Source organism: Dipodomys merriami, unplaced genomic scaffold, assembly GCF_024711535.1.
Source record: "Dipodomys merriami isolate MVZ:Mamm:240054 unplaced genomic scaffold, mDipMer1.0.p SCAF_158, whole genome shotgun sequence".
In the NCBI taxonomy this organism is placed as follows: Eukaryota; Metazoa; Chordata; class Mammalia; order Rodentia; family Heteromyidae; genus Dipodomys; species Dipodomys merriami.
The window spans coordinates 2606417-2632096 of record NW_027202915.1 but is presented as its reverse complement, the minus strand read 5'-3'; the positions used below and the strand labels follow the sequence as shown (position 1 = coordinate 2632096).

The following is a 25680-nucleotide window of genomic DNA, read 5'->3' as shown; positions in this document are numbered from 1 at the left end:
CAGTGCTGAGTGTTCTAAAGTCAGCCTTCTTTCAGAGTAATTTCTTAAAAAGGACAACAGCATAGCAAAATTACATCATTCCCAAATTTCTTAACACCCCAAAATAAAGCAAAAATACCAAATGTTCTAAATTTGTTTCCTTTTCATGGTTGACATAGATGCTACCACTAAGAAGCTCGAAGGTAGCCCTGATGACAGTTCACTTAAAGGAATTACAGCAACCACAATAAACTTCAGCGGCAGTCTCACAGCCACCAAAATCAAGGAGATGATTCTTAAGAAATTAATAAGAAGAAAGAAAGATACCCTCGGAGCCCCTAAGAACAACAAGGTATGCACCCACCTCTGGTCGGCATCTGTGGTTCTGTGAGAGCGACAAAGTGATTTTCTTTTACTGAATGTTTGTCACTGGACATTCCCAAAAGAGCATTTTAGAACAGACACTATGGTTTTCAAATCAATACAATTCCATTTCTAGCATGCTGGTTAATTGGCAGATAAACTAAAACCAGAAGCCACTGAAATCTGAGTGAAGAAGTCTAAACTTGAGTTTGAAATCTGCAAATGACATTGCATGCTATTCTTTGTTAATGTGCATTCTGTGAGGTTTTCTCTTCATGGCCTGGAATCGTGTCTTCCCCAAGGAATAGGCTAGGGAGCCCTCCAGGGGCCCAGGGAGCCACACAAAGACCTGATGTCTCTTCTTCTTACGTTTGGTCAGTTAGAACAGGATTAACTGTCCACTAGTTTAACCAAATTCTCTGCAGCATGTGAAATCGGTCAGGATGAAAGACTTGCAAGGCTCACGAATAAGAAAAACACACAGTCCCTGAGGAGCCCTGTGCTTTTAACCCTGTAACTATCCACTTCAGGGCTCTGTGCATGGGCCTCAGACTACTTTGATTTTAACTTCTATAAACTTGATACATGGGTAAACTTTAGGGATTTTGAAAAGGCTAATAAGGCTGCAACCTCATCACACAACTGGAAAGTGTAAGCAAGAAATATTCATGTCCATTTGTGATACAAGACAGGGAAACTGAGTGTCTTACTAAAAACTGGTATTGATTGTTAAAGATTGAGTAATTAGGTCGCTAAAGTAAAATAGCTATTTTGTAATTTGAAAAGTAGCACTTTTAAACATGGAAATGTGCCTGAGTTTTCTGCTATGTGTTCATGATACCACTTGCAACAGATGTAAAAATCTATCTCTAGATGATGCTTCTATCATCAAGCCAGGGTGCATGAGAAATGAACAGCTTAAACATCTACACATCTGCCAATAGTATGTGCTTAATAATAAAGGCTTAATAAATGGTACATTCCTTCTTGAAATTTATTATATTTGTAAAGGAAACATATTGTCAGGCATAACTACTACAGATCTAGAAAGGGTGGGTAGAATTTTTGCCATTTTGAACACTTGTTTTCTAAAAACCATATCTTCAAAATACAATTTGATCTGTTTTTTAATAGAAAAAGATATTTCATTTTTATGTTTGTTCTTGAACTATAGCATAACTTAATATTTGTACTTCATATTTAAAGAATGACTGTCTTGAAACACGATGTTTTTCTCAAGGTTGTAATATTTATTGATGACATGAACACGCCAGCATCAGACCCAGGTGGGAGGGCACAGCCGCCCCTGGAGCTGATCAGACAGCTGTTGGACATGGGAGGGGTTTACGATACCGAGCAGAACACATGGAAGGTACAGTGCTCACATCAGACATCGATACCTGCTATAAATTCAGTGTTTATACTAATTTTTTTTCTTTTTTATTGTGAAAATACTGTACAGAGGGGTTACAATTACATGGGCAAGATAATGTGTACATTTATTATCAAGCATTGTAGCTTCCTCCTTTGTTTCCCCTTCCTATCCCTTCCCATCCTCCCCCCCGCCCCCCTGTTTATACTAATATTGAGTGAAATCTTGAAAGTCTAGCCAAATGGACTTGTTGGGACCCTGAGCTGATGATATCAAGTTTATCTCCAGTTTAACACAGATGGAAGGGTTCATAGAAAGTCTAGTTACACTGGGACCGGTGGCTCACGCCTGCAATCCTAGCTACTCAGATCTGAGGGTGGCAGTTCAGAGCCAGCCCAGGCAGGAAAGGACATGAAACTCTTATCTCCAATAAACCACTCAGAAAATAGGAAGTGGCACTGTGGCTCAAGGGGTAGAGCTCTAGCCTTGAGCTGAAGAGCTGAGGGACAGCGCCCAGGCCCAGTACCCAGCCCCATGACCAACAAAAAAAAAAAGTCTAGTTGTGGTAGGTCCAGATCTTATGAAGATGCGAGAAGAGTCTCCTAAAAGTTTCATTTGAGTCTAGTGATGCTCACTGCTGTTGACAGAATCATGACTAATCAGAATGTTTATGTCTTAACAGTTAGTTCAGCTGAGGAAGGCCAGTGAAGCGAAGGCCTGCCCAGTGCCTCCTAAATGTCTGTGGAAGACACATTATACACGCATGGCATAAACATCATAATGAAACCCCACAGCACAATGCACATATGCTAACAAACGTATGAAAGACTTCAGATGTCTACAGCAAAGAACATACACAAGCATTTCTAGAGATATTATATGCCGCGGACCGGGTTCTGTCGGGACGACGGAGGATACCTAGGGGAGGAACCTGGAATAGGACGGGGAGATGGCAAACAGACAACTCACACACATTAGGAGTGGATGCTGAGTGCTGAGTGCTGAGTGCTGAGTGCTGAGTGCGATTTAATGCAGAGGATAACAAACTTTTATAGCAAAAAGTCTCCATAAGAAAGGGCAAAAGGTTACATAATCTTGCTGCAGGGCTTCATTCTTGGGCGGTCACCAGCTGGTCGCCTGAAAGGGCAAAAGGTTACACAACCTTGCTGCAGGGCTTCGTCCTTGGGTGGCCACCAACTGGTCGCCTGATAGGCACTTGTTTCCAGCTTTACCTCTATTTTTAAGAAATACAATGGGTTTCGATGATTGTCACCAATTAACCACTACTTTTTTCTATAGAGGCCTTAACTGTCCCATTAAGATCTTTCCTGTTTCTTCTTTAATAGTAAGCACCAAGGAGACTTCGATTTAGCAAGTCTCTTAGTAAATGAGGAAGTTCTTTCTCCTAAGTAGTTATCTCAGCAATTGCCATACATTCTTTCTGTTCTAGCCGCACCTACAACTTTTTGTAAATTTCTTACAATTCCTTCTGCTGGAGTGACTTTGTGAAACCCCCAATACTTTTATATTTACTTATAACTTGTCTACTAGCCTCCATAAGAGGGGTTTCAGGGTAGCACTTAACTCTGGTGAGTTAGTCATATTTTTAAGACACTCATCAGATATTGGAGTCGTCAACACTCTTAAAGAGCTTTGAATAAGGGAACGTTGACAATGAGTAAGTACAATGAGCAGTAGAAACAGTAAAAGATTAATAGGCACTCTTATGAGGAAAAGATAGGCAGAAACACATCTTTTCCAGGGGTTTTTGCCAGCCTTTTCCCAGGAGTAGGCCTCTTAGAAGCCCTATTCTCCGAGGTAGACTTCGGTGAAGTCCCAAAACTTGGAGATAGGTTTCTGTAAAGCCCCATTCTCTGAGGTAGACTTCGGTGAAATCCCAAAACTCAGAGATAGGTCTCGAGGCCCCTATCATGGTCTGATAGATGGTTTCCCATGCTAAGCAGACTCTACTGAGGTCGGCGTGGCAATTATAGTCAAAAAAATCTGAGAGACTCCTGTGCAGCGATTTTTGTTACATTAAACAAAGTGAATAAGGTTTAAGAATTTGAAAGAAAAAGTATATGTCCTATTTTCAATGATTGCATTTTTATTCTTTCATTTATAGACAATCATTGTACATAGATGTTGGGTGAGACATATATAGAATACAGATACACAGTGTATGGCAGTCAGATTTGAGGAATTAAGGTATCTTCACATTTGTCATGAGAACATTCAAAATCATCTAGCTCTTTTGAATGTTTCACAGATGGTTGTTCAATATAGTTGCCCTACTGCACAATAGATTTTTCTGCTATCTGTACTTGATGCCTGTGGTCCAAACATGCCACACTCGCTCCTCGCCTCTGTAAGACCAGCTCTTTAGATTGCACAGCTGAGTGAAATCCTGTGATATTTGGCTGTGCCTGTTCACTCAGCATTAATCCATGCTATTGCAAATGGCAAGGCATCCTATTAGCTTAAATAGTATTCCATTATCTACCACATTTCCTTCATCCACCCATCACTAAGGCACATATTGTTTGATTCCATATCTTTGCTAGAGTGAGCAGTACTATGTATGAGTACCTTTTTGACATACTAATTTCAGGGTGGTTTATTTTGTCAGTTGTAGGGCTTGACCTCTGGGCTTGGGCGCTGTCCCTCAGCTCTTCAGCGAAGGCTAGTGCTCTACCACTTGAGCCACAGCGCCACTTCCAGTTTTCTGATGGTTTATTGGAGATAAGGGTCTCATGGACTTTGCTTCCCCAGTTAGCTTTGAACTGTAATACGCAGATCAAAGCCTCCTGAGTAGCTAGGATTACAGGCATGAGCCACCAGCACCTGGCTAATCTCATTTTTTAATACATGTTTTCAATAGATTGTGTGACCATGTGATGATTCTAGTTTTAGCTTTCAGAGGGACTTCTGTGCTTTTTTCACACTAATTTATGTCCATCAGTAGCATATGAGAGTCATCCTTCTCCCCACAGCCACGCTGACAATGTTATTTTCTGCCTCTTTGATAGTAGCTATTCTAACTTGGTGAGATAATATCTTACTGTAGTTTCTATTTGCATATTTCCTGGTGATGCATAGATCATTTTTTCACATAACTGATGCCATTTTACATTATCTTTTGTTAAAATATTTTGCCTATTTTATTGGATTATTGGAAATTTCTGTTGAGCTGTTTAAGTTCCTAATATATGCTGGATATTAGCTCTTGTTAGAGCCATCATTTATAAATATTTTCTCTGATTTCATAGTCTGTTCACTATTTTAACTGATTGTACAAAAGATTTTTGCTGTGATGAAGCCCATTTATCTCTTTGTTTTTGTTACCTGTACTTTAGAAATTTTATCCCATAAATCTCACACCAATATCATGAAACATGATCCCATGCTTTCTTCTAGTAGTTATATAGTTCCCAGTGGTTGCTTTGGGAGTGGGGGCAGTTCTGGGGCTTGAACTCAATCCCTCATGTTCTCAGATTCCACTCACAAGTGGTGCTCTACCACTTGAGCCACATTTCTAGCTCTCAGATTGTCTACCTTAGAAACTTCTCAATTTTGCTGATCCTCAGATTTGAGCCTCCCAAGTAGCTAAGATTGAATACATGAGCCACTGGCCACTGACCAGCAATTGCTTTCTTCTTCTTTGTCATCTCCTCCTCCTCCTCCTCCTCCTCCTCCTCCTCCTCCTCCTCCTCCCTCCTCCTCCTCCTCCTCCTCCTCCTCCTCCTCCTTCTCCCTCCTCCTCCTCCTCCTCCTCCCTCCTCCTCCTCCTCCTCCTCCTCCTCCTCCTCTTCCTCCTCCTCCTCCTCCTCCTCCTCCTCTTCCTCCTCCTCCTCCTTCTCCTCTTTTTCTTTGCAATTCACTGAAACAGTTTATGAATACAGTACATCTTGATGAATGTCATCCCTTTCAACATTCTCACTAGCCCCTCCCAACCCACTACTTCTCATACTTATATATATATTATGACTGTGTTCAGTCCTTCTGCTCTCCATTTCTCTACTCCCCTTCCCTTGACCTTACCCCTCCCATAACACATGACCCAACTTCCTGGTATTCTTTTTGTTAAACTGTAAGTTAGTTGTTCCAAGGAGTTACAGAAATGGAATATATTCTCTCATATGTGGAAGTTAGATCTCAATTATAAATATGTATGTAACTACATGCAAGGTCATATGCACATAGATACAAATGTGTTAACTAAAGTATGGTAGATTCAGGAGAGGGTTCCAATGGTGAAAACATAGATTTCTACTAGCATTTCAAGTAAATAGTCATCTAAATCCATTTGCTCAAGTAAATTTCATTTCCTTCAGGTGCATTTAGATATTCTCTGTTTTGCTTTTCGCACAGACTATTCAAGATCTTTCCATAATTGCTTCCTGTGTCCCTGTATTTGGTAGGAGTGACATTAGTCCACGCCTCCTCAAACACTTCTCCATGCTGGTGTTGCCTCACCCCCCACAAAATGCCTTACTTACGATTTTCCAGGTAAAAGCATCTAGCTCATTTCGTTTCTGCTTTCCTACTTTCCTTCCTCCCTTCCTCCCTCCCTTCCTTCCTCTTGTTCTAATGTATCTAAATATAATTTAATGTGCATAAGTAACACAATTGATGAATGTTCAATGTATATTTAAAAGACAAATACCAGGATTTCATTCTTAGAGATTTGGGGCCCAGTATATCTGAGTCTGAACTGGGGAATCTGCGCATGCCTTAAAGTAGTTGAATTTTGTTCTTTTCATTTTCATATAGAATGAGAATTATGACCATCAAGCTGGACTAGTGTATGTTTGGATACTTTCTTCTAAGACAGATTATTTTTTAGATGTGGACCCTGTGACCATTAGCATCAGAATTTTCAAGGGCATTTTGAAAAATATAATTTAAATGTATCTTTAAACTTTATAAAGAATAAAGTATAAGATTATATTAAGTGAAGTAAGCCAGGCCCAAAGAAACATAGGTCCCATGGTTTCCCTTATTTGCAATAACTAGTATATGTCTGAGACAAGCAGAAAAGGTCTGATAAGTTGATGTTAGGTGAAATGAACCCCAAGATAAGTATTCAAATGTTTTTTCTTTCTTGTGATTGTTTCTAACATATTTATAAGATGATTTCTTTGTTGCTTTGTATGTCCCTCCCCCATGGTATAACCCCTGCTTTCACTGTATTTGATGTTGGTATAATTTGTGGAGGGGAAGGGAAAAAAAATCATTTAAATAGGGATACAGGTGGACCCATTGCAACAATGAGATGTATAAGTCGTTATGTGGAAAAACGAACTTTACAACTTTGGTGGCAGGGGAAGGGGGGGTGGGGGAGGAGAGGGAGGGGATGGGATGGGAAGGGGAAACAAAGGAGGAGGCTACAATGCTTGATAAGAAATATACTCATTATCTTGCCCATGTAATTGTAACCCCTCTGTACGGTATTTTCACAATAAAAATTTTTTTAAAGATTCTTCACAATATATTTTAAAGAATGTAGCAGTTTTTGCATAGGATATATTTTTCTAGCCTTGCTAGATTTCAAGTTGACTCATTTCCCAATAAGATGTTTAGAATTTTCAGAAGAAAGCATGAATGAAAACTGTTCCAAAATGAGATCATATTCTATCACTTTGCAGGTCTAGTAACAGTTGCTAGGGAGCAAGGAAGTGAGAGTTACAGGCCCCCCTGATTGTATGGACATGGGACATACACTGTCCCAAGCTCAGCATTCAGGGATCTGGTATTCTAGACCATGCTTCAGACTAGGGCCATCTGCAGCTCCAGGGTGTCTTTGTACATATTCCCTCACCCTACTCTAAATGGATCTTAGTTATTAACATTTCTAGTGAGGTGCACAGGTCTGCTTCTTCACAGAAGAAGTCAGAAAGGGTCTATAGGTTTTAATTAGCTAAGTTTTCATGCTTCTTTTTTATTTTTTTTAAACTTTATTTTATTTGTGAACATACTGTACAGAGGAGTTACAATTACATGGGCAGGATAATGCGTACATTTCTTACCAAGCATTGCAGCCTCCTCCTTTGTTTACCCTTCACATCCCTTCCCAGCCTCCCTCCTCCCCCCCAATCCCAATCCTTCTCCTTCCCCCCCTTCCCCACCCCCACCCCCCCCCCCCGCTCATTTGGGACATGACAACTTGTACTTCTCATTGTTGCAACAGGTCCACCTGTATCCTTAAACAACTGGTTTTTCCCCATCTCCTCCACAAGTTATACTGACATCAAATATAGTGAAAGCAGGGGTTATACTGTGGGGGAGGGACATACAAAGCAACAAAGAGATAATCTTATAAATACGTTAGAAACACATGCATGAAAGAAAAAAACATTAAAATACACATCTAAGGGTTCATTTTCCTGACATTACATTATCTGACCTTTTCTGCTTGACTCATACATCTACTAGATATTACAAATAAGGGAAACCATGGGACCTATGTTTCTTTGGGCCTGGCTTACTTCACTTAATATAATTTTTTCCATTTCCTAACAAATGGGGCAATGTCATTCTTTCTGATGGAGGCATATCATGCTTCTTTTTTAAAGGCTCATTTGGGAATCTATTTCTCCAACAATGGCTTTGTGCCTGACATTCAGAGATGTAGGGAACAGATAGCATCTTGCTCCCTGGCTGTGTACTACTTTGTGTGTAAGACTATGTTACCAACGCCAGCAAAATGCCACTACACGTTCAACCTTCGAGACATGTTTAAGGTCTGCTTTTAAATTCGTTTTCTGGATTTATTTCTAAATTTTAAGTTGACATGTAAGTTTACTGCTTTGAACTTCTCCTCTTCCTCCTCCTGGTTGAGTTTTCAAAATTAAATTCTTAGAAACAGAATTGTAAAATTCATGTGGTTAGTTTTGCTATAAGCCAATGAGTAAGTTGAAAAGAACTGTTTGAATAATTTCAAGCAGGAATTCAATAATGAAATTACTAGAATTGTCTGAGCTACTCAGCAGGAAAGAAATAGCAAGGTCTAACACAGATTTGATTTTGCTTTGTCTTAGAGATTTATTGTGCCTACTAGGAAATCAAAGCATTATACATCTCATGAACACTGTCAGATTTTACCACCCATGCTGACTGAGTCATCAACTTTGGTTAAATAATTTTCAAAGTTGCAGTGTTTCCTGGCACCAGTGTCTTGTGCCTATAATTCTAGCTATTCAGGAGGCTGAGATCTAAGGTCTTGTGGTTCAAAGCCAGCCTAGTCAAAAAAAAGTCTGTATGACTCCATCTACACAATAACCAGCAAAGATAGCATGTCTAGAAGCATGACTCAAGTAGTAGAATACCCTAATCTGCCAAAAAATGACAGTGTTAATGAAAACAACCTTTTTTAATATTTTTATTGTAAATACAGAGGGATTACAGTTATATGAGTAAGATAATGAGTACATTTCCTATTGAGCATTGTTATCCTTCCTTTGTTTTTCCCTACTATCCTTCCCTCTCCACCTCTACAACTACTCCCCCCCAAGTTGTAAAGATCATTTTCAACATAATGTCTTGTACATCTCATTGTTACAATGGGTCAACCTGTATCCTGATTTCAGCATTTTGTTATTTCCCTTCCCCTCCCCAAATTAGAAAAATGTATGTACAAGATGCAGGGCGCCGACATCGAATACAGTGAAAGCAGGGGTTATACCGTGGGGGAAGAACATACAAAAGAAACAAAATATTCACATGGTACATTTTAAATACATTAAAAACAATAGCAAGAAAGAAAAAAACACTTGAGTCCCTATCTTGGAGTTCATTTCACTTAATATCATCTTATATGGTCATATGTACATAGCTTTTGACCAGATATGGAACCAACACAGATGCTCCTCAGTAGATGAATGGATCAAGAAAATGTCACACACACACACACACACACACACACACACACACACACACACACACACACACACACACACACACACACACACACACACACACACACACACACACACACACACACACACACACACACACACACACACACACACACACACACACACACACACACACACACACACACACACACACACACACACACACACACACACACACACACACACTGGAATCCTAGGCCTCCATCAGAAAGAATGGCATCTCCCCATTTGTTAGGAAATGGAGACTTGGAAAAAGTTATATTAAGTGAAGTAAGCCAGGCCTGAAGAAACATAGGTCCCATGGTTTCCCTTTTTTTGCAATAACTAGTATAAGTCTAGGACAAGCAGAAAAGGTGAAAACAACTCTTAATATGGATCTTCCTTCTGTAAGAGCTCAGCTTCAGCTAGCGCATACAACCTTGAGACGCATTATGAGATTTGTTAGCAGGCTCACCATCGTATAAACATAGCAGTGCTTGCCTGGCCTCCTCCAGCTCACTGCCTGCTCCTGAGCCCTTTCCTCTCAGGGTCCTCCTGAGCCCCCCATGTCCTCAAAATGCAGATTGCGTGTGCGCGTGCGTGCGTGCGTGTGTGCGCGTGTGTGCGTGTGTGTGTGTGTGTGTGTGTGTGTGTGTGTGTTTGCTGGTCCTGGGGCTTGGCCTTGGCTCTGAACCTGAGCTTTTTTGCTCAGTGCTAGCACTCTGCCACTTCAGCCACAGCCCCATTTCTGGCTTTTGGTGGCTAGTTGGAGCTAAGAATCTCGTAGACTTTCCTGCCCAGTAGCTAGGATTCCAGGCAGGAGCCAGGGCCACCTCACAAGGGCTTCTATTATGGAACATAAACCTGCAAAACGTATGCCTTTATTTCACACACAGTCCTGATAATATTTCAGAGTCTGTTCTTTATAAATCCCTAACAGCTTCTCCTAGGATTGCTGCAAGCTGACAAGAATGTCATCATCAGCCCAGAGATGGCTGCAAGGTTCTTCATTCACGAAGCCACCCGAGTGTTTCATGATCGCTTAATCGAAGCCACTGAAAAATGCCTCTTCCATCAGGCTCTTTCAAAGGAACTCGAGAATTATTTTCAGGTAAACTTTATGTTATAAGAATTATTTCAAATGGCAAAAATATTTCCTGAAAGTTTTCAACATTTCTCTGCTAGTAAAGCAACTTTTTAATATTTTTTTAATATTTTTATTGTGAAAATACCGTACAGAGGGATTACAATTACATGGGCAAGATAATGAGTACATTTCCCCTTCTCATCTCTTCCCATCCCCCCCACCCCCCCTACTCAATCCTCCCCTGTCCCCCGCCTGACCAAAGTTGTAAAGTTTGTTTTTCAACATTACGACTTGTACGTGTCATTGTTGTAACGATTTGTTTTTTTTCCCTTCCCCTCCACAAATTATACCGACATCAAATACAGTGAAAGCAGGGATTATACTGTGGGGGAGGGACATACAAAGCAACATAGAAATAATCTTATAAATGTGTTAAAAAACAATCGCATGAAAGAAAAAAAAACATTTGAATACATATCTTAGGGTTCATTTCCCTAACATCACCTTATCTGAGTGATTCTGCTTGACTCAAACAAATACTAGTTATTGCAAATAAGGGAAACCATGGGATCTGTGTTTCTTGGGCCTGGCTTACTTCACTTAATATAATTTTTTCCAAGTCTTTCCATTTCCTAACAAATGGGGCAATGTCATTCTTTCTGATGGAGGCATAGAATTCCATTGTGTATATATACCACATTTTCTTGATCCATTCATCTACTGAGGGGCATCTGGGGTGGTTCCATATCTTCCCTATGGTGAATAATGCTGCAGTGAATATAGTTGTGCTGGTAGCTTTAGTGTGGCCTTGTTTGTGATCATTTGGGTAAATGCCCCAAAGTGGGATTGTCGGGTCCTAGGGGAGCTCTATGTGGAGTCTTTGAGGAACCTCCATCCATGCTGCTTTCCAGAGTGGTTGAACAAGTTTACTCTCCCACCAACAATGCAGTGGGGCTCCTTCGGTTAAAGCAACTTTTCTTATGAATAATTCCACTGTTGACTTGAAAAATTCTGGGAGTGTATGTAAAGAACTGTGGAGGTGATGGGGTGATGTCTTTGTGGGCACTTCTGCCTCTCTGGAGCCCACAATGGCCCGTTGTCCCCCGGGACTGAGGACTGCCTGGGGCGCCTCCTGAGACGCTGCCCCCTCGGCCCCTGGAGTTTTAGTCCCGCTGCTGTCTTTCAGGGTGGTTGCAGAGACAAGGATCTCAGTAAACGGACTCACAGGAAGGCCGGCGTCTGAGCAGGCCACTGCGGGGCCTGTGTCTGACCTCTCATTGAGAGAGCTGGGAGATGTGTCCCTCCAGCCAGCAGTCCTCTGGTCCCACGTCTCCTCTTTGCTAGTGCTATCTCCTCCTACCCTAGTCATAGAACTCCGAGAAACAGAATAATTTACAGGACACAACTGTACTTGATAAGAGAGAAAAAAGAATTCTAAGACTATAAACGTCATGCATGGAAAGAAAGGTAGCCATAGACACATTGTATACCACGTGCAAATGATGTGTGAATCTGCCTGTAGGTGTGTAGGTGTGCATACACACACACATATGGACTGAGGGTGTGGCTCAAACCATACACAAGCACAATAGCCCAAATTCAAACCTCATTACCACCAAAGAAATACATCTTTTTGAAAACTTTAAGATGTTGCCACCATTATTTTTCCTGCCATTTTCACCATGATATAATCACCCATGCCACATCTGTTCGAGTCGTGTTCCACCTCCATCCTGGTGTCCCCCTCCGCGTCCTCTGTGCCGTCCTCCCAGCCCTTCCTGCATGGCCTCAGGTCTCAGTCATGTCACCCACTGCTCTGTTGTTCTCACCCTTCTTCCCAAATGGCCAGAGACAAGGGCCCTGCCTGTGTTGAACGCCCCCTTTCAGGTGCTCTGTGCACTTGGGCAAGGGACCCCTCCTGTCTTGGTTTTCTTGTCTCTGAAATAAGGCTGTGTTCGTGCTGCCTTGTAGGACTAGGTGAGAATGAATAGCACCAGCTTAAATAGAATAGTTAGACTAACTTCTGGCACATAGTTTATCTTTGGTAGATGTAAGCTACATGTTGTATCTACTTTCTTGTGCAGGCAGACAGTTCAATGAACCCAAACTGAACTTCAGAGACAGACCTTAGTCTGGCCTCTATATCTGTGTTGCATTACTTGGCTACTCTGGGCATTTCATGCTCAACATGTGCATGTCCATTCCCAATGTCCATCCATGCAGCTTCTCCACCATCAAGACTCCCTGCCCAACTCCCCCCACTCTATCCAGGCTGGACCCTTGATTCTAGGCAACACAGTGTATCCTCACCACCGCTTCCCTTACACCTGACAGCCCCTCCTTCCAGTCACTCCTAGCTATTGCTCGAGGCTTGGCTAGGCCAGGCTCCGTGGCTCAAACCTTTAACCCTAGCTAACTAGGAGGCAGAAACACAGAGGCTCTCCATCTCAGAGAACAACCCAGGAATCCCAGCTGCACTGGAGCACTGTGAGGGGATGGGGGATGTGGGGAAGGGAGGAGGGAGATTGATTAGAGCACTCTGTAGACATGTGCAGACACTGCTGCATCCTAATAAAAAATATGTTTTAAGAGAAAGTTATTCTGAGAGGTTTCTAGAGGCTTCATGACCAAAAGTAGTCCACAGCACAGGGAATACAGAGCCCAGTCCTCCAGCCCCTGCTACAGGACCTTCTCCAACACAGGGTGAGAAGTGTAACTGCACTATGATGATGGAACTTGAGTCTTAGGAAGTAAATGATAATTGGGTTCCTGTTTTACCGCAGATTGAGTGGAATTACCAAAAGCTAATGGATGACTCAACTATATTCGTGGACTTCCTGGATATCAACAAGCCTCACAGAAAAAAGGCCTATCAGAATACCAATGACTATGGGAAACTTGCCAGTGTGCTTAATGATTTCCAAATGAAGTTAAGTTCTTCGCCTTTGGAGGTAAAGACATACAGAAACCCACATAGTGCTGTGTGTGTGGATGTGTTCTTAGGTACACACGTATTTACTTACCCAGAATTGTGTGTGAGGTGTGTGAGGAAGAGCTAGAGGGGAAAACATGTCCTCAGATTCAAAGCGAATGGTAGCTGAACAGTTTTACATTGTTTTCATCGTTTTGTCTCAGCACATATACTTTTGCAGTCAGTACACACAGGCTGTGGGAGCTGAATGAATGGCATTAGTGAAATTAGGAAACCCAAGACGGTGACACAGGGCCTAGGTAACAAAGGGAAACATCTTTCCATCGTTCCCTTATCATGGGCAAAGTGTGCTCAAAAGGCAAAAGGCCACCAAAGCACAGACACCTGAGAAATGTCTTGCTCCCATCATCCACCGCTGCCAAGATGGCCAAGGCCAGATGCTCTTCTTCTCCACTGCCCAGCTTACTCACCGCAGTGTGAGCCCTCACTGTGAAAATGTGCTCTTCCCAAACACTGGCCAAACCACTGAGTGTACAGGGTCCCCAGACTGCTCAGTTATAGTTTACTCCTGTGCCCCAAGGTGCAGACCATGGGGCACACCAACCTCACCTCTAGGACCACGGGGAAACATCTGATTCTTCCATAAGATTGTCTCATCTCTCTTGACAGGTCTCTCACCCCATGGTGTTTTTCAAGGAAGCCATTGAACACATTGCAAGAGTTACAAGAGTGCTCAGACAGCCAGGGAGCCACATGCTCCTGGTAGGGCTTTAAGTTTCTCTAGTGTGTGTGAGTTTGTAAACTAATTCTAATGCCAAATAATCTATTTAGAAAAGTCTCATGCCTTCTTTATGAAAACTCAGAATAATCGAGTCATAGGACAGAATCTGTCCTTAGAATAATCGAGTCATAGGACAGAATCTGTCCTTACTAGTTTACAAAAGAAACATACCAAAAATGGTGCTTGTTTCTGGAAGGTATTTGCTATGAATAAAACTAACAAGCCTGCCCCCTCTCATGTGGCCTGGATGTAATACAGGCTCTGCACAGGTGGTCCCTGGCTTCAGAAATAATGCATCATCTTGAATGTTGATTTAGAAATGGGAGCAAAGGCAGAGTCAGTGAGCAGGAGCAAAATTCTTGGAAAATTCCCAAATACTTTAAAAATATTTTTGGAAAACTAAGCAAATTCCAGCATATTTATAAACAACTTGTTATTTGATTTATATGTTTTGTGTTGCTAGACTTCTCCCTTGAAGTAGAGCTTTATTTAAAGGGCCCTTTATTCAACGGAGCATGGTAGCACACCCGTGATGCCACTACTCAAGAGGTGCAGGCAGAATCGGGAATTAAGGCTAGCCTGGACAAAATGAGTGAAACCCTATTTCAAAAACAAAGACAAAAAGGGCAGAAGCATAAATCAAGTGATAAAGCCATGGATTCCTTTCCAGTGGTTGACATAAGTAAATAAACAAACAACCTTTATTTAAATTGACATGCAACAAAATTAGCTAAAAAGATTTATTTTGTTAATGGCCAATATGGGTGCTGTTGTTCATCTCAAGATGTGGAGAAGTGACCTGTGCCCGCTCAGAACACAGGGATGATACGTGAACTTTAAGACTTCCCTTGCCAGATGTGCCTGCAAGTTCTGGTCATGCACTCATGCAGAGTGTGTGCTTCTTAACATCTCAGAGAGAAGGGAGACGTAAATAGACCTTGTATTCCTCCTATTCTTGTTGCTGACCCCTAAAAGCACATGGTAGGAGGGGAGAGTGCTTTTCTGAGCCTTCAGTTTATACTTCCTGGGTCTAATTTCTGAGTCTGGCTCTTTTCAGTATTTATTATTTTGAATTTCCCCATTTCTTCTCTTATCCATGAGTATGTCACCTGCAGATGAGGCCTGGAGACTCCAACGAGAATCCACTCAGCTGCATTTGTGTTTCCAGCAGCCACACCCCCCTTACCTTCTTCACCCTCCCTGGCCGCAGCCAGGAGAGGGCTTTGCTCTCAGTATCATTGTGTTAGTCACCAGATGAGTTAGGGTAATCTCACATTGCAAGTTTTCAAGATCCTTGGCCTTTAATTATACCTGCAAAGTCTCTCTTGTCCTTCACAGGTTTCAGGATCTGCCTACCAAAAAAGAGTAACTATATTTTACTCTTTTTCTCCTAATTGCCTTAAAAATAATTGAGTGAAAAAGTGCTAGAGATGTGACTCAAGCCGTAGCAAGCACAAAGCCCACAGCTCAAATTCTAGTATTTCCAGGAATTATAAAAAAGATAACCGCACAAAATAATTATAAAAATTATTGTTAGTTCTATAGAATACGAAGAGGTAATGAGGTTTCAAAAATAAAAGAAGACAGGGGCTGGGAAGGTGGCTCAGTGGTAGAACGCTTGCCTTGCATGCCTGAGACCCTGGGTTCGATTCCTCAGCACCACATAAGCAAAAAAATAAATAAATAAATAAAAGAAGACAGAGGAAACAGAGCTTTATTGGAACTAACCTTATTGACTTAACTGGAATTAAACTTGTATTCATCTGAAGTAGATTGCCATAAACTAATTTATAAAGTATCATCCAGTTATGCAAGATGAGTAAGACCCAGAGCGCTAATCTATACCATGACACTGTATAATTTCCTTGAGGTTTAGTAAAAGGACAGAGCTTAAATTTAATCTTCTCACATAAAGAACCAAAATATAAACATATAAAAAAGGAAAAATTAAAGTAGAACCCTAAAAATTAATATAATGAAGGAAAAACAAAAAAGGAAATGAAACATTGAAAACAGCAAAGAGGTGGGAAAAGGTCAAACTATATCAATCATAACCATCAATATAAATGCATCAAATATTCAAAAAGGGAGAGATCTTAAAACCATAGCTTAAAAAGAACAAACTCTAAATGTATGTTCTTAACAAGATTCAGAGATGTAAAATGATCCGAAATTAAAGACTTGGGGGGATGTGTGCAGTCTGCCCCAAGCCAGCAAAGAGCCAAAAGAGAGGGAGGGGGACGGAGAAGGAGTGGAGGTAAGTGTAATCAAAGATCATTTGCAATTAAAAGATCATTATGCAATTAAAAATTAAAACAGTCCATTTGGAGTATTTACAACAAAATACCTGGGTCTGGTAACTTGCACAGTAAACATGTGTATTTGGCTTCTGGTTCCGGTAGCTAGAGGGATCAGAGAGGCTGACAGCAGTACCGTGTGTGGCCTCGCAGCACCACACAGGCAGAGAGACTGAGGGGATGTGTCCATGAGCACAGGGCCACTGTGTGCACAAGGACACAAGAGATTTGGGAGCGCGGGCTCTCTTACAGCACCTGCTCTTGGCAGTGTCTCACAAAGCTGAACAACCCAGCCACCGGGCAGCTACCTATGTGCCCAACTGAACTGAACACTTAGGCCCACACAGAGTCCTCCAGTGAATGATGACATCAACCTTATTCATGATCAGCAAATACTGGACACAACTGACAGGTCTTCAGGTAAAAACACAGGGACCTGGACGAATGCCTTATGACCTGAAGTAAGTTTATTGTCAAAATCTCCAGCACAGATAAACAGAAAACTCAATCCCAGAAAATATACAGGAATCATATGTTGGATTTTTTTTCTTCGAAGATTGGAATTGATGGGTGTGGAAAAGAAACGTGTGCAACCTTAGCCTGTTACTTGGAAGAGCACAAACTGTTCCATGTGCCCGCACCTTACCTGGGTGCCTACATGGAATTCAAGGAAATGTTTAAGAAAGTGTTCATCCAAACGGGGCTGGAAGGGGACCCTACCATGCTGATGCTTGCCCCGCTGCACCTAGAGCACGTACGTACCTTCCTGGCCGTACAGCTTGCGGATGTGGATGCGATTGTGTAGGTCCTACTGCTTGCCCTCTCTGTTGTTTTCATTATCTGTCCTCTGCACCATCAGCATATATTGTAGTCATGCCAGAGTTTTTCTGACTTTACCATCTTCATTTTAATGGAAAGGTCCAAAGTAATATATATGTTGATCTGGACTTGGTTTTTTTATATCAGAACTAGTCTATGCTGTGTGCATTTTAACAGACGTTGTCAGCGGTGTGCAGTGTGTGTGATCTAACGTGTCTCCACAGTTCCTTCCTTGGTCACCATCAGACACAGTCAGTTTTTCCTTGGAGAAAATTCTTCTTTGCATGCAAGCTAAAAGTGCTAGTATATATTGTTTCATTTTAAGACATAATTTATTGTGTTTATATTGTGTTGTATTTTAAAACACAACTAAGAATACATCTCAGATTATATTTACTCCCATTTTATGATGAGATTGAAGGGAACATTGTTTCACATTTGTAATTTGACATGTAATAAGTATTATTACAAACTCTTGTCCTGATTTTTCTTCTAATGCTCAGTCTCTACCATAGAGTTTTATTTGTCCTTCATAACAATTTTTTTTTATTGGTCATGGGGCTTGTACTCAGGGCCTGGGTGCTGTCCCTGAGCTTTTCTGCTTGAGGCTAGCCATCTACCACTTTGAGACTCAGCTCCAGTGCTGCTTTTCTGGAAGTTAATTGAAGATAAGAGTCTCACAGACTTTCCTTCCTGGACTGGTGTCAAACTATGATCCTCAGATGTCAGCTTCCTGAGTAGCTAGGATGACAGGCATGATCCGTGGATGCCTGGCTTCATGACATATTTTAAGGGTAAATCCAAGTACCAGATCATACCTGCTGTATAAAACCTGCTCTTTCTGTATGACCTCCTCAAGCTTGAATTCCCTGCTCTACTGATCAGTAGAGTCTCTGCACACACTTCACAGCAGTCACCTTTCCCAGGCCAGCCCAGCGTTGTCTTTTAATAAAGCATTCTTCAGAAAACCACTTCAGGACAAAGCTGAACTGAACTGTGTCCCCCACTTCCACACCACTCAGGACTCCAGGTCCTGCTATCCAGCTACGGCATTTCTGCCCACCTGTGTAGGAAGCCTTATCCATCTACCATCCCTGCTCACCAGAGGGTCCCCCCTCAGGGGCCCCCAGCTGGACCTCTGCAAGCTGGACACGACCCACAGGTCTCTGACCTTCCCTACCACAAGTCTGTGAGTGTTTGAGAAGGGTCCTGAAGAGAGTTGGATTCTCTTTTTTTCTTTGTAAAGAAAGCTTGTGTTTATTCTCACTGTAAATAGTTACACCTTTATGAGAAGGCTCCCTCTAGGCCTGTCCTCTGCTTTGCCTTTCCTGTGAGATAGAAATGCACTTGGTGAAGGCTGGGCATAGTGACCAGGCCCGTGGGTCCAGATGGGAGTGGCTGAGGCCAGAGGGCCAGGTTCCAAGGTCCTCTTTCAGAGAGACAGACAGACGGAGACAGATGGACACAGACAGATAGATGGAGAGATGGAGAGAGACAGTGAGCTTGGTTAAGTGAAGCCCTCTCCCAAGTTCTCTCTATTTTGCCCTCTAGTCTAACCCGTGAGAGCTTGTGCTGAGGGCTTCCGTGATTGGTTGACACTGGGCCTCCGTCCGGCCTGTCAGCAGCCCACTTCCCGACACGGGCATCGGGCACGGTATAGGGGCCAGGCTGAGGACCTGGCACAGAGGGCTGAATACATGAGTGGGCGAGAAAAACTTGCCTGGACTCAGAAAAAAAAAGTTACCTTTCAAATGTGTCTTCCTAAGGTCATATATATGACCTTACATATAAAGTTTACTCATTTCTAATTAAATACATCTTTCACCTAAGGAATCATTTTTGGAAGATTTGAACTATATTATCAATTTGGGGAAGATACCTGACTTATTTGAAAGTGAGGAGCTGGATTCCATCACAGTGAGGATTAGGTGTTATGCGGAACAGTTTGGCTATGTAGATGACAGACGGACTTTACTTTCATTCTTCCAAAAGGTAATTTTTTTGTAAATTATTTTATGAGTGCGGACCACATTGTACAATTCTGTTTGTAATGTTCAAGTCCAATATTACTTCTTTAGATCATGGAGTGAGAATTTCACAGCTAAAATAATGACTGTCCTCCCAACACATGCCAACAAGTATGAGTCTGATTCACTGTTGATCTGTTTGTCATCATCATAACAGCTGAGGACAATGAAAGAAAAACATCATCTTGAGATTATTTCTTATACTAAGATTCCTTTCTAGTTAGTGAAGTTTTCACTTTAACTGTGTTGGTAACTAACAAGTCAAGAAAGAAAGAAGAAAATTCGTTCAGTCCTTTCAACCGCTGTGGACACGACCAGAAGAAGGTGTGGAATGGGCCTGTGGCAGTGTGAAATGGGTGAAATAATCCGTCTACCAGAGAGAGCAGACAGCTGAGAGGGTCAGAGGGAGGGAGGGAGGGAGGGAGGCCGAGGGAGAGGGGGAGGGAGGGGGGAGGGAGGGAGAGAGAGAGGGTCAGAGGGAGGGAGAGGGAGGGTCAGAGGGAGGGAGGGAGGCAGAGAGGGGGAGAGGGAGGGAGAGAGGGTCAGAGGGAGGGAGAGAGAGAGGGTCAGAGGGAGGGAGGGAGGCAGAGGGAGAGGGGGAGGGAGGGAGAGAGAGGGTCAGAGGGAGGGAGAGAGGGAGGGGGAGAGAGAGGGTCAGAGGGAGGGAGGGAGGCAGAGAGGGGGAGAGAGGGTCAGAGGGAAGGAGAGAGAGAGGGTCAGAGGGAGGGAGAAAGGGAGGCAGAGAGAGAGGGTCAGAGGGAGGGAGAGAGGGAGGCAGAGAGAGGGTCAGAGGGAGGGAGAGAGAGGGTCAGAGGGAGGCAGAGAGAGAGGGTCAGAGGGAGGGAGAGAGGGAGGCAGAGGAAGAGGGGGAGAGAGGGAGGGAGAGACAGAGAGAGGGAGGGAGGGAGGCAGAGAGAGGGGGAGAGAGGGTCAGAGGGAGGCAGAGGGGGAGAGAGAGGGTCAGAGGGAGGGAGAGAAAGGGGGAGAGAGAGGAGGAGAGAGGGTCAGAGGGAGGGAGAGAGGGAGGGGGGAAGAGAGGGTCAGAGGGAGGGAGAGGGAGGCAGAGAGAAGGGGAGAGAGAGGGTCAGAGGGAGGGAGAGGGAGGCAGAGAGAAGGGGAGAGAGAGGGTCAGAGGGAGGGAGAGAGAGGAAGAGAGGGGGGAGAGAGAGTGAGGGAGAGAGGGGGGAGAGTGAGGGAGAGGGGGAGAGAGAGTGAGGGAGAGGGGGGAGAGAGAGTGAGGGAGAGGGGGGAGAGTGAGGGAGAGGGGGGAGAGAGTGAGGGAGAGGGGGAGAGAGTGAGGAGAAGAGGGGGGAGAGGGAGGGAGAGAAAGAGGGGGAGGGAGGGAGGGACGGGGAGGGAGGCAGAGAGGGAGAGAGGAGAGGGAAGGAGGGAGGGAGAGGGGGAGGGAGGCAGAGAGAGGAAGAGGGGGAGAGAGAGGGGAAGAGTGAGGGAGAGAGGGGGAGAGAGAGGGAGAGAGTGAGGGAGAGAGGGGGAGAGAGAGGGAGAGTGAGAGAGGGGGAGAGAGTGAGAGAGAGGAGAGGGAGAGGGAGGTAGGCAGAGGGGGAGGGGGAGGGAGGCAGAGAGAGAAGGGGGAGAGAGAAACAGAGGCAGAGGGGGAGGGAGAGGCAGAAGAGGAGGGAGAGAGAGGCAGAGGGAGGGAGAGGAGCCAGTGGCTTAGTGGACAGTCAGGCATGATTCCCAAGTCCAGGGAAGAGCCGGGTTGGCTTATTCCTGGGTCCCTCTTTTTGCTGGACTCAGAGTCATTGGAGGCAGACCCTGGATCCCGCCATTCCTCAGCACATCCCTGCTTGGAAGAAGTTGGTTTGTTTAAATCCCGGAAATGGAGTCCACAGTCGATGGAGAACAAAAGGAAAAGAGACTACTAAGATTGGCTACATTTTATTTTTTAATTAATTTACTTTATTGTTGTTATAGAGGTGATGTACAGGGGGTTACAATTACGTGAGTGCGGTGATGAGTGCGTTCTCTTTCTACAGTGTCTTCTGTTCTCTCCCTCGCTCCCAGTCCCTCCCTCCCTCCTGTCTCCACCCACTTCCATCAGTGTCCAGGGAGCTCCACCGCCACTTTTTCACCCTTTCCCTTGTTTGTACCCTTCCACACCCCCAAAGCTATCCATGAGAATCACCATACATAAGGAAAAGAAGACAGAATCATCAAAACATAAAAACTAACCAAAAGTCTGTTTCCATACCTTGGAGTTTGTTTCAGTATGTATATTATTTTCTATAAACGTGAAGAGGCTCTTAGGCATGGCCCGTTCTCTTAAGAACATCCTCTTTTGGTCTCACTGTGTGAGTATCTAGAATCCTGCATAGTTTGTCATATCCCAGTGCATTTTAGATCTAACTTCTGCATATCAGAGAGAACATGTGCCATTTGCCTCTCTGATCTTGGGTTACCTCACGTAATATGATTGGTTCTAGCTCCATCCACTTCCCTGCAAATGACATTATTCTTTCTAATAGCTGCATAGGATTCCATTGTGTATAGGTATCACAGTTGTTGGATGCACTCACCTGTTGTGGGGCATCTGGGCTGTTTCCGTGTCTTGGCGGTTGTGAATAGTGCAGCAGTGAACATGGATGTGCAGCTGTCCTCATATCCTGGCTGTGGTGCTCAGGAAGATGCCCAGGAGTGGTATGGCTGGCCGCAGGGAAGGTCTCTGTTGGGCTTTTTGAGGAACCTCCAGACTGCTGTCCAGAGTGGTGGTTTAGTTTACATCCCCACCGGCAGTGCAGTGGGGTTCCTTTTCCCCACATCCCCGCCAGCATTTGTTATTGTTCCAGTTCACAATGTGTCCAATCTAACTGGGGTAAGATGGAATCTCAGGGTCATTTTGATTGGCATTTCCTTCATGACGAAGGAGGATGAACGTTTCCTTATGTTTCCTTGCCATTCTTACCTCTTCTGAGCAGTCTCTCCTCAGCTCTCTTGCCCATTTAATGATTGATTTATTAGGATTGGGAGGGGTTCGTTCCTTGAGCTCCTTGTATCTATTGGATATTAGGCCTTTGTCTAATGTATTGCTAGTTGGCTGTCTTTCTAGTTTAGTAACTATGTCCTTAGCTGTATGGAAACTTTTTTCTTGGTTGATCATAACATTTGAACTCTGAGCCTGAACACTGTCCCTCAGCTCTTCAGCTCAAGGCTAGCACTCTACCACTTGAGCCACTTCACTACTTCCAGTTTTCGAGTGGTTTATTGGAGATAAGAGTCTAGCAGCCTGCCTTTCCCAGGCTGGCTTTAAACCCTGATCCTCAGATCTCAGCCTCCTGAGTAGCTAGGGTTACAGGCATGAGGCACCAGCGCCACCCAGCTTTAGAAACTTTTTATTTTAATGTAGGCCTACTTGCCCAGTCTCTCTTATCTATTGCGCCCCAGGGACTCTATTCAGGAAGTTCCTGCCTGTACCCATAAGTTCTAAAGTCTCTCCTACTCTCTCCAGCAGTAGTTTCAGAGTTTTGGGTCTGACGTTGAGGTGAGGTCTTTGATCCACTTTGAGTTGATTTTAGTGCATGGTGACAAGCAGGGATCCACTTTCAGTTTTCTGCATGTGGCTGCCCAGTTTTTCCTAACACCAATTATTGAAGAGGCTATGATTTTTCCACTGAATGTCTTTGGCTCCTTTGTTGGATATTAGATGACTGTAACTATATGGTTTTATTTCTGGGTCTTCTAATCTGTGCCATTGATCTTGGGGTCTGCTTTTGTGCCAATACCACCCTGTTTTTGTTATTAAGGCTCTGTAGTAGAGTTTGAAGTCTGGAATTTTGATCCAGCCTGCGTTGCTTTTTTGCCTAGAGTTGCTTTGGCTCTTCTGGGTCATTTGTTGTTCCATATGAATTTTTGGATTGTTTTCTCTATCTCAGTAAAGAACATCATTGGGATTTTGATGGGGATTGCATTGAATTTGTGTGTATGACCATTCTCACAATACTGATTCTATCCATGAACATGAAAGGTTTTTCCATTTCCTGGTGTCCTCTTTGTTTTTTTCTGAGATTTTTATAGTTTTCACTATAAAGATCTTTTACATCTTTGGTTAATTTCTAGATTTGTTTGTTTAAGGCTATTGCAAATGGACTTGTTCTCATGATTTCCCTTTCTGCTTGTGCATTGTTCGCATACAGAAAGGCTACTGATTGTTGTGGGTTAATTTTGTATTCTACTTTGCCAAAGTGGTTGATTAGCTCTAGGAGCTTGAGGGTGGAGATTTTGGGGTCTTTTAGATATAAGATCATGTCATCTGCAAATAGGTATAGTTGAATTTCTTCTTTCCCTATGTGAATCTCTTTAATGTCCTTTTTTTGCCTTATTGCTCTGGCTAAGATTTCCAGAACTATATTGAAGAGGAGTGGAGAAAGTGGTGTCTTGCCTTGTTTCTGATTTTAGGGGAAATGGTTTTAACTTTTCCCCATTTAGTATGATGTTGGCTGTTGGTCTGTTGTGTATAGCCTTTATTGTTTAAGGAATGTTTCTTCCATTCCTAGTTTCTCCAAAGAAATGAATGGATGCTGTATTTTGTCTAAGGCTTTTTCTGCATCTACTGAGATGATCAGGTGGTTCTTGTTCTTGGCTCTGTTCACGTGGTGAATTACAGTGATTGACTTGCATATGTTAAACCAGCCTTGCATCTGTGGGATGAAGCCTACTTGGTCATAATGTTTGATTTTTTTTAATTTCTGGCTTCTGTTGGCTAATACTTTATTGAGGTGCTTTGCATCTGTGTTCATCTGAGAAGTTGGTCTGTGTGTCTCTCTTTTGGCTGGATCCTGCCTGGTTTGGGGATGAGTATGGTATTGCCTTCATAGAATGAATTTGGAATTTCTCCCTCTGTTTCTATTTCACAGAAAACCTTGAGGAGTGGGGGCTGGGAAGGTGGCTCAGTGGTAGAGTGCTTGCTTTGCATGCATGAAGCCCTGGGTACAAGTCCTCAGCACCACATAAGCAGAAAAAAGCCAGAAATAGTGCTATGGCTCAAGTGGTAGAGCACTAGCCTTGAGCTGAAGAGCTGAGGGGAACAGCACCAGGCCCAGAGTTCAGGCCTCACAAAAAAAAAAAAAAGAAAAGAAAAAAGAAAAGAAAACCTTGAGGAGTATTGGTGTTAGTTCATCTTTAAAAGTCTTAATAGAAGTCAGCAGTGAATCCATCTGGTCCTGGGCTTTTCCTTGTTGGAAGACTTCTGATTACTTCCTCTATTTCGTTGTGTGTTGTTGGTCTGTTTAACTGTTTTTTTTTTTAATTGTTTTGGTTCTATTTAGGAGGTTTGTATGTCTCTAGAAATTTGTCTGTTTCTGCTAGGTTTCCTTTTTTTTTTTTTTTTGGTCAGTCGTGGGGCTTGAACTCTGTTCCTGGGCGCTGTTCCTAAGCTCTTCAGCCCAAGGCGAGTGCTCTACCGCTTGAGCCACAGCGCCACTGCTGGTTTTCTAGTGGTTTATTGGAGATAAGAGACTCATGGACTTTCCTGCCCAGGCTAGTTTTGAACCGTGATCCTCAGATCTCAGCCTCCTGGGTAGCTAGGATGACAGGCCTGAGCCACCGGCGCCCGGCTTCTTTTTTTTTTTTTTTGAGTATAGGTTTTGAAAGTAGTCCTTTACAATCATTTGGATTTCTTGGATGTTTGTTGTAATGTTTCCTGTGGTATCTCTGATTTTATTGATTTGAATCTTGTCTCTCTTCTTCATCAATCTCACTAGTAGTCTGTCAATTTTATTAATTTTTTGAAAAAAACCCAGCTTTTTCTTTCATTGATTTTATGTATAGTTTTTGGGTTTTTTGTGGGGGTTCTCTACTTAGTTAACTTCTGCCCTAATCTTTGCTATCTCTCTCTGTCTGTGGTTTGTTCTTGTTTTTCTAGCAGTTTTAATTGCATCAGAAGGTTATTTACTTGAACTGTTTGTATTTTCTTTATGTGTGTGCTTAGAGCGATAGTTTCCTCCCAGCACAGCTTTTCCTATGTCCCAGAGGTTCTGTGTTTTAGTTTTCATTGAGTTGTAAGAACTTTCTAATTTCTTCCTTAATTTCTTCCGTGACCCAGGTGTGAGCTACATTTTAAAATAGCACATTTGTCTGGTAAGTTGTCTGATTTATTAACTAGATTGTGAGTG

The 25680-nt window shown here is 42.9% G+C and overlaps 1 protein-coding gene across 1 annotated transcript in view; it reads left to right on the top strand.

Moving 5' to 3' along the window:
- Positions 1 to 25680, top strand: part of Dnah14 (dynein axonemal heavy chain 14) — a 170970-nt gene that overhangs the window by 91023 nt on the left and 54267 nt on the right. Inside the window, 9 exon segments of the mRNA XM_070023147.1 lie at positions 159 to 331; positions 1583 to 1714; positions 6086 to 6223; positions 8290 to 8457; positions 10550 to 10720; positions 13480 to 13647; positions 14298 to 14390; positions 17263 to 17460; positions 19356 to 19517. Of these exon segments, the coding sequence (XP_069879248.1) occupies positions 159 to 331; positions 1583 to 1714; positions 6086 to 6223; positions 8290 to 8457; positions 10550 to 10720; positions 13480 to 13647; positions 14298 to 14390; positions 17263 to 17460; positions 19356 to 19517 (1403 nt within the window).